Source organism: Amblyomma maculatum, chromosome 5 (assembly GCF_055883805.1).
Source record: "Amblyomma maculatum isolate TAMU_Amacu chromosome 5, ASM5588380v1, whole genome shotgun sequence".
Taxonomy (NCBI): domain Eukaryota; kingdom Metazoa; phylum Arthropoda; class Arachnida; order Ixodida; family Ixodidae; genus Amblyomma; species Amblyomma maculatum.
The window spans coordinates 96,886,701-96,895,681 of NC_139348.1; the positions used below are offsets into that span (position 1 = coordinate 96,886,701).

At 46.0% G+C, this 8,981-nt stretch overlaps 2 protein-coding genes across 2 annotated transcripts; one reads left to right on the forward strand and one right to left on the reverse strand.

The window, feature by feature from the left end:
- Window positions 1-485: 485 nt before the first annotated feature.
- Window positions 486-3,207, forward strand: LOC146188856 (uncharacterized). The gene is made up of 3 exons (XM_084603184.1): window positions 486-811; window positions 1,588-1,658; window positions 2,612-3,207. Exons 1-3 carry the CDS (start codon window positions 486-488, stop codon window positions 3,157-3,159), a joined length of 945 nt encoding a protein of 314 aa, XP_084459310.1. The 3' UTR covers window positions 3,160-3,207.
- A 529-nt stretch (window positions 3,208-3,736) lies between these two features.
- Window positions 3,737-5,662, reverse strand: LOC146188857 (myb/SANT-like DNA-binding domain-containing protein 1). The gene is made up of 3 exons (XM_084603183.1): window positions 5,318-5,662; window positions 4,495-4,633; window positions 3,737-4,114 (listed from the first exon to the last, which is right to left on the reverse strand). Exons 1-3 carry the CDS (start codon window positions 5,635-5,637, stop codon window positions 3,737-3,739), a joined length of 837 nt encoding a protein of 278 aa, XP_084459309.1. The 5' UTR covers window positions 5,638-5,662.
- Between the last annotated feature and the right edge of the window lie 3,319 nt (window positions 5,663-8,981).

Genomic DNA, 8,981 nt, shown 5'->3' on the forward strand with positions numbered 1-8,981 from the left:
ACCCACATCAGTTCGATGATTAAGCCAAGCTTTGACCAAAGCCAACCATGAGCCAACTACAGATCCTACAGATCCGATAAATGTCAACAACCAACATGGCTGACATGGCGCTGTGCGGAGGAAGTGCGGTCGACGCGGTTAATATGCAGAAAGTGAAAACTCTAGTCGCCTCTTACTTGTATTTCCGAGTTAAACGGAAACACGAAGAGGAGGTGCTACAATTAGCAATAGAAGCCCAGTCTAAAATCAACGAAAGCGTGGCAATGAGGCTGGTGAATAATTCTTGTGCCATTGCTGGAATAGTAGCTGCCGACCGTGTAGTTCACCGTGAACGGTGGGCATTTCAACGGAATGAACGCTGGTTCAAAGACACTTTGCCGCACCTTGGAGAAAACCACTTTAAGCAAGCGTTTAGTGTGTCGCCAACGACATTCCGATATATTGTGGAGTCTTGCAAGCTCGACTTAGAGCGCGGAACCACAAATATGAGGCAGCCCTTGTCTGTCGAGAAAAGGGTGGCCGTTGGGCTATGTCGGCTTTGTTCAAGCTCCGAAGACCGTACGATTGCCCATCTCTTCGGAATTGGCCGCTCAACTGTGAACGTCGTGTTCCGAGAGATGTGCAGCGCCATCATTAATCTACTTGAGGCAAAGTGGCTCCATATGGTCCGGCACCACGAATTGAAGGAACATGTCAAGGAATTCTTCTCCTTCACTGGCTTTCCACAGGGAATCGGCGCTCTCGACGGTTGCCATTTCCCGATATCACCGCCCAAAGACAACGCCATTGATTACGATAACTACAAAGGGTGGTAGGTACCTTGCAGACTTCTTATGTGGCCGCGAAATTTTAGTGCATTGACATTTTATTCTTGTTGTATCGTGATATATAATTCATAGCTAATCGTTACTGAACAAGCTTTACAAATAGCAGCTGTCAAATGCAGACGTTTCTGCAGAAAATGAGTTTTTTTTTTGTTCCTGCGGGAAGTGTAATATGGTGTATTTTCTGCGCTTTCCTATGCTAGAATTTCATAATTACTGTTGTCCACTGTCTGTGTACCGTCACTGTATAAGTACGCATCGGCCTCAAAAAGTTGAGATATTTTGCCGAATTAGCAGTTGCTTCCAAGCAACGTCCTGCTGTACAGTGGTAGTAGGAAGAGACTATTGCCAATACCAGCATGTGCTACTTTTGCCCCCACGTTGCCTAATTCCCCCGCCCCCCCTCCCCCCTTTGTTTATTTTTTTTTTGTCCCCAGCAACATAGGAATATTGTGATTCGCGATGGAGAGGTCAAGGCTAAAGATGTTGCAGCAGCGTGCCAGTCTGTGCACATAGCCTACATGCAGTGGAGTGCAGGATCCTGTGCCCATAGCGTTCCCTTAAAGAAAAAACATAAGCATGCATGCATAAGACCACAGCTTACATGCTGTGTGTCCTGCACTTGTTGCTGAACCAAACAGCTCTTTGAGAAGGACGTTTTTTCAGCATGGCTGTTTTTGGCAGTTGGGCACATCACAAATAGGACTATCCGCTGTTGCATATGAGCGAACAATCAATTGTTTCTATCGTTTCTTCTGTGCAGGTACAGTATAATACTGCTGGCCTTGGTAGACCATCACTACCGTTTCCGGTACGCGTATTTGGGTTTGCTCGGTACGGTGGCTCCGCAAGGGACAAAACGACAGAAGAGACGAAGAAAGCGGGCTGTTCCGACTAGCATCTACCGCCCCCAGGAGCCGAGCAGCCTAGCGATTAGCGGCGCATGCTTTTTCAATGGGCGTCATGTTGGACGCGGCACTAGCTTGAGGAAGCCTATACTACTGTTACTACTACTAACTACTATTATTATTATTATTATTAGTAGTAGTAGTAGTAGTAGTAGTAGTAGTGGTAGTAGCAGTAGTAGTAGTATAGAGGAAGACTCGTTTCACTAAGTTGGCCCTGAATTGTCTGTAGGTAACGGCCAAATTAACTGGCTAAATATCTTCCCAGTTTTAATTATTAATGATAATAATAATAATAATTGGTTCACAGGAAGGGAAAGGCGCAGTATCTGCCACACGCGTGTCTGTGGACACCTTCATCCCTTGGTGTCCGCAGACACAAGTGTGACAGATACTGCGCCTTTCCCTTCCTGTGAACCAATCATTATTATTATCATTAATTAAAACGGTGAAGATAATATTTAGCCAGTTAATTCGGCCGTTAACTAGACAATTTAGTGCCAACTTCGTGAAACGAGTCTTCCTCTATACTACTACTACTACTACTAATGATAATAATATTATATAATAGTAATTAGCAGAAAATAATACTGTGTATTATTATTTAGTAGTAGTAGTAGTAGTAGTAATAGTAGTAGTTGTAGTAGTAGTTGTAGTAGTAGTAGTAGTAATTGTATTATAGGCTCTCTCAAGCTAGTGCTGCGTCTAACGAGACGCCCACTGAAAAAGCATGCGCCGCTAATCGCTAGGCTGCTTGGCTCCTGGGGGCGGTAGATGCTAGTCGGAACAGCCCGTTTTCTTCGTCTCTTCTGTCGTTTTTTCCCTTTCGGAGCCACCGTACCGAGCAAACCCAAATACGCTTCCGGTACATCAATATTGGAGCCCCCGGCCGATGCCATGATGCCAACGTGTATGGACGCTCCAAGCTGTGTACACTTATCGATGATGGACACTTTGAATCGCCTGTGGCCACAATCGAAGGTGTTGCTGTGACACCGGTTATACTCTGCGATCAGGCTTTCTCCTTGACTTCAACATTGCTGAAACCATTTCCGAGTACATCATCACCTGGCACCTGCGAAGCCGCCTACAACTACAACCTCTCTAGAACTAGACGCATAGTGGAGAATGCGTTTGGAAGATTTAAAGCTCGCTTTCGTTTTGTGATGAAGCGGATGGAATGCAAGGTGTCCAATGCGAAGCAAGCCATCAGGGCCGCATGTGTTCTTCACAACATATGTGAAGCATTTAGAGAAACTGTGGATTCGCAGTGGGAGCGAGACGTGCCTGCCTTTGATGCACTCTTCCAGCAGCCATCGCACACCACTACTCTGTCACATGGGAGTGGATATGATGTCCGAGCTGCTCTTGCTCAGTACTTTTGGAGGCGTGCTCAGTACTTCTGGAGGCGTGCTCAGCAGGCTACATGACCAGCAGCTTTGCACAACAGAACCAGACGTGTTGTAGCTGTCACAATTATTTCCCCTCGTTTTATTGCTGCATTTTGTGTAAAAGTGTTTGCCTTTTAATGTAAACTGCTTTGATATTTTAGCTACTCCAGAATGATATATTTGCATCCAATTTTTATTCTAGTAACCACTTCAAAATGAAGTATTTGATATTTGCACACACTTATAATGTTCAGCTCTTTGAATAAATGAGGAAAACGGTAGGCTTTCATATTGCGTAGCTGGTAGAGGAGAGCCAGTGATTCCTTCACGAGTCGGTTCGAAGCTACACTGCCTTCTATATAGCTTTATCAGAAACGGCAATATGTTTGTATTCTGATGTTTTCAGTTTAACTGAATAATTATTTCGCATTGAATAATCTTTTATGCTGTCCATTATTATTGGCCACTGCTTTCCTGTCACTTCAGTGATCAAGGAATACAATGAGAAGTCTGGAAACTTGAAAAGTAGCTTGAAAGGCACCCCGGTGGTGAATTCAAGGGTAATCATGCTACTTGACAGACAATTGGCAGAAGTGGTTTTGTATGCAAGGAATATTTATTTTTTTAATATTTCCTTCAAGCATGAAAGAAATTGTTCTTCACGCTGCGCACCTTGCTCTTGCAGGCGAATTTGTTTTTCTTGAAATTCCTGTGTCTTCTTCATTCCTGTCTCTAGTAGTAGGCGCAGCTGCCGCTGCTCCTGTATAAGTTGTCCTAGCGCGTTTGCTTGCGACGGTCGTTTTGCCCTCTTTTCTTGCGGCTCCGTTGAGGTCAGGTGGCAGATGTTTGATTCCGCTGGCTCGACTGCTGTAGCAGACTGTTCAAATGCTTCACACGCATCATTCTCTACAGAGCAGGGTGCGTCCTCATACTGGCTGGCGGGTGCCGCATCATCTTCTTGGGTGCTGTACCCAGTCTCCATTTGGTGGATGAGCTAGAAAGCAATGGCAATGAGATACTAATAATATCCGAAGCATTTTGAAGTATTCTTCAGTGCAAGCAAATAATATGAATCTACAGGCTATTGAAAATGGCAAGATGTAGTATTACATAGCACTAGGAAATTGTGCTGACATGTACCTGCAGCATATCAAGCACTGCTCAGTGCTGCAAATAGGACGAAAGGTTTCCTTATAAGTAAATTGTGTACCACCTTACATATCTTGCATTTTATAATGCCACTGTTAACAAATATAACTATACACAACAGGCAGATATGTGAACAAGGGAACTGTAACATTCCCAAAATGTCATTTATTTTTTATTACCAGTGAACATCTGCAGCAAAATGCTTTCAAGATGTGCACGTCTTACCTCCTCCATAGTGTAGCACTGGCTTTCTTCCATCTCCCTTTGGTTGTTCATCGGCAACATATTGAGAAATTTATGTATATCCCAGTAATAGGGCCACGTTATCCGTCCTTGCCCTGTCCCTTTTTTTTTGTTGATGTCTCTGCAACAATAAAAAAAAAATTAGCGCTTTGCTAATACATTTTCAGCACGTATACAACTCTCTGCAATGTCCTTTGGCCCCGAAACAATAAATAATGCATATCAAGTATGCATTGTGTTGGCTGCATGATATAGTGCACGACACGCAGCTGATAAAGACGACTAAAGGTGAAAAACTGATTAAAATTTAGTGCAGTGCTTCTCAATCGGCCTGCACTGCTGAATGCATCGTGCAATATACGACAAGCTATATCTCGTAGTGGAGCGGAAGCTTCGACCGCATGATGACTGCTTTCCGACATCGGCAGCTGGCTGTGCAGCTACGTGAAAACTTGTCAGCTGCCCCATTGATCCAGGATCGCACAAGGAATTTCATAATCCTCTAGTGAAAATTACCGTACTTTATACCGTGGCGGCTGCGTTTTCAAGCGAATTGTGCTGCGCAACGTCGGGGCACATTAAAACGCAAGTGATATAATAATCATCCGAGGCTTTCCACAACGGCGTCCCTCGGAGCCTGCGTGTAGCGTCTCGACGTTAAACCGCACGTACTATATCATTAGACGCAAGCCATATCTGATAAGCTACCCGAGGCAATGTTTACAAAACAATGACACGTGCACGCGATACAGCTGTTTTCTCTTTGCACGAAGTCATGCTTCAATATTTAACAAAATACGCTTACCTGTACTTGTTTGCCAGGTTCTCAATTTTTGTCTTTGTTTCTCGCAAAGACTTGTTGATGCCAGTCTCGCGCAGCTTTTCAACTATCAACTTGTATACCTTGGAGTTGCGCTTCGCTCTCCTCAAGTCATGAAGATGATCTTCCCATAATTTGATGAGAGCAAATGTTTCCTCCGTGCTCCAATGTGCTCTTTCTCTTGATTCTGCAGCCGCTGTAGCCGTAGCCATCGCACCACACAGTTGACACGGGTACACCGTAAACCACAAACCACACACCCCACCACCACTACCTCTGCCGCTTGAAATAGTGGCCGCGGCCATGCCACGGCAGGCTAGTAGGGGCTTTAGTCCGGGCACTACTGATATCGAGAGTAATAGCGCATGAGACAAGGCAGCGGCGCAGATTTCTCAGCACAAATTACTATTCTTTTTATGGCGCTTAAAAAACAAAAAGTCTTAGCTTCGCTAGTTTTTCACTTTGCTTGCTCTCGTCACTCACCTGGGGTAAAGAGCATTCGGTTCGAGATCGAATGCGAATGAGTTCCTCGAACTCATTCGATGAAAAATGTCATTCGAACCTAATGCCATTAAATTTTCTCGTGTAGCAGGTGAATAATGACATTAGATGCTAATGTCATTCGATTCGAATGACATTAAATTTGCTCTTGTGACAGGGGTATGGCTCCCCTTGTGGTTCCTCTTTCCAAGCAAGTTGTAAGTCGTGTTCGGCGTACTTACACATGAAAAGTTATTCCCGGCGTCTGCTTCACGCGATTGGCGCAGCCGAATGCAACGCACGAGCCCACCATCACCTTCCGGTAGGCTAGAACAAAAGCGCATGCAAAATTCGACCTGTACTGGCGCGCAGTGCTGTACGTGTGCTATGCCGTGCGCGCGCTTTCTGCCCTGAGCAAGATGGCGGCGCCTCGGCTTCAGCGTTTGGGCGCCACTTCCACTCCAGCAGTATTATGGGGCGAAAGGCCAACTTCCATCAGGTGCCGGGTCCGCGTCGGCTTCAAAGCTGGACATTGCCACAGCAGGTGCTGGATGTCAGCTTCTATATTTGTAGACTTGCATACGGGGCACCCAGGGTGTGGATATAAATACCGAAATTGTGGCCACTTTCGGATCGCTGCTGGTGCTAGGGCCACCCCAATTCTCCGAAGCGCCACCTCCTCTGTACGGGTTAGACCGCGGGGGAGGCTTACCGTACACGGAGGTATAAGAGCACGTGTACGGCTTGGAGGTGCTCCTTTCTTGTTAAAAACAAGGTAGCATTGTCTAATTTTATGAGGCTTGACAATGTCGAGGTTGAGTTTCAAAGGCGGGTCGCAGAATCCGCATGGCTTTGAGCACTTAAAAAGTCACGCGGAGTCCATTCAATACGAATTGTATTTGTTATGCGAGCCGCTAGACTGTATATGTTTTGGCAGATTTCCGGGCTACTACTAACGCGTCTAAGTAGCTATCGCCTGGAGGGCATCAGTACGTATTACAATACCTGCCGTGTGAAGCATGGGAATGGCTGTCACAGAGCGAAGCGCCTCTTGCACTGCAAGCAGTTCCGCACAAAAAGAAGTTGGAGGTTCCGGTAATTGAAATGTTGGTGTCTTGTTCATTGAAGACTTGATAGGACAGTAAACTGCTGTTATCACTTCGCAGGCTTGGATGCTTGCGTCGACGTAAATTATAATGAAACCATGTGGCAAGCGGGCGTCTTGTTCCATAATTCGGTCCCAAAGTGACGACACCGTTTCCTGTGTTCTCGGTGGTCGTAAATCAGTTGGCTTGTTATCGCTCAGCTGTACAAAACGCCATGGAGGGAGAACTGGCAGTGGCAGTAGTAGTATTGAATGTGTCGAAGCATAACCTCTCAAGAGCACATGTTGCGTGAGAGAGTGTGGCCTTAAGCCTGCGTGCATCACATCGTTGCTGCGCCAGTTCATCTATTGTGTTTAGTTGTGTGTTTTCTTGGAGCGCCACGATTGGTATAATGCGAGTAAGGCAGGTGGTGATCCTCATTGCCTCTCGATTTATAGCCTCAAGTCAATCCCATTGTGCCCTTGTCAAATGCTGAACTTGGGCTTGATAAGCAAGGCGCGCGGTTGCGCAACTACCCGCCCCAACTGTCTTGCAACATCTGAGCGACCGCCGCCCGTTATTGGTGCAATGCGTCTAATCAGACCCTGAGTCTGTAACACCTGTTTTTTTAGCCCCAGTCAGCCATGAAGTTCCAGTTCCTGACTAATTATGAACTGTTAAGCCCAATATTTTTGCTGTTGAACTTTCCTGAAGTGGGGTTCCGGGATGTAGACGAATAGGTGTTGCCAATAGTTTACGGCGGCCCCAGCGGTTGTCGACTGATATGAATGTTGTTTTACTGGCGGAAAGTTCAAGCCCAATGGAAGATGCATATGTACACGTAATATCCAAAGCTGATTGCAGGGCAAAGGATTTAGTCGGTAGGTCTTTGTGTGCGCTCCACACCGTGATGTCATTGGCATTTAATGATTTAACATCAGAAATTTCATGTAACTGCCATGCAAGGGAGATAAACGCAATATTAAATATTATGGTGACAACACAGATCCCTGGGGTACGCCGCGAAGAGGGACAAATGATCCTATGGCCTCGCCACTTAGCGCATTGCAAATATTCTACCTTCAAGGAAAGATTTTACAAAATTGCATGCCCTAAGGGGTAAATGAAGCATGTCAATTGAATCCAGAATGGCAGCATGACTGATGTTACCATAAGCCTTTTCTACATCCATGACGACGATGGTGCATACATTGTGGCTACGGGTGGATGATAATACTGAGGACGCAAAGACAGCCAATCCGTCTTCTGTGCCTATAGACAGTCGAAAGCCAATTTGGGCTGGGTGGTAAAAGCCGTGATGCTCAAGCCACCACGAGATTCGTGTTGCGAGCATTTTCTCAACAAGTTTGCAAATTGTTGGCATTAAGGAAATAGGTCGAAAGTTGCTTAGGCTTGTTTGCGCTTTCCCCGGCTTTGGAATAGGGATCACAATAGCCGATTTCCAGCTGACCGGTACATCGCCGTCTAGCCATACCTTGTTAATGGTGTCAAGGAGTTGAGGAAGTGCCTCACCACTGAGGTTACCTTGTATGTAATGGAGTCCGGACCAGGCGCTGTCTTTCGGTTGGCTTCATCTATAGCTGCAATCAATTCGGGCATGAAGAATGGGCTCGCAATCAATTCCCTCGGTGTCGGCAGCAGATGGCAGTTTATCGACATGGGCTGGCATGCCCCACAAGTAAGGTCTTGTAACTGGTGCAGCCAACAGGTCGTACTTGGGGAAAACCTTGCACGCTGCTTGTCTTGCAAAATCATTCAGACAGGTTTGTTGCAAAGCATGCTGTGGCCGCTGCATCAGGACGACGACAACCGTGCTCCATGGCATGGAAAGTTCGCCAGAGATAAGCATTCGATGAATGTGTGGAGAACTGCTCGCACCACAAATGCCATTGCCATCGTTAGAGATCACGCTCATACCTTCGAGCCTTTTCAGTTTTGTACGTGCTTGCGCAGAAGTTGGTTCTCTAGTTGCAGTCAATTTTGCTTGTCGACGATTGTCTGTTTGCCTATCTCTCTCTCTCTCTCTTGCTTAGACGAATTTTCTTGGCATGTGTGCGCGGCTT

Coding starts and splice junctions, on each gene's coding strand:
- LOC146188856 (XM_084603184.1), top strand. CDS start 486: ATGAGGCAGCCCTTGTCTGTCGAGAAAAGGGTGGCCGTTGGGCTATGT. Junction 812..1,587: donor TACGATAACTACAAAGGGTG/GTAGGTACCTTG, acceptor TCTTCTGTGCAG/GTACAGTATAATACTGCTGG. Junction 1,659..2,611: donor CGCGTATTTGGGTTTGCTCG/GTACGGTGGCTC, acceptor TCAATATTGGAG/CCCCCGGCCGATGCCATGAT.
- LOC146188857 (XM_084603183.1), bottom strand. CDS start 5,637: ATGGCCGCGGCCACTATTTCAAGCGGCAGAGGTAGTGGTGGTGGGGTG. Junction 4,634..5,317: donor AACCTGGCAAACAAGTACAG/GTAAGCGTATTT, acceptor TTATTGTTGCAG/AGACATCAACAAAAAAAAAG. Junction 4,115..4,494: donor AGTGCTACACTATGGAGGAG/GTAAGACGTGCA, acceptor ATTGCTTTCTAG/CTCATCCACCAAATGGAGAC.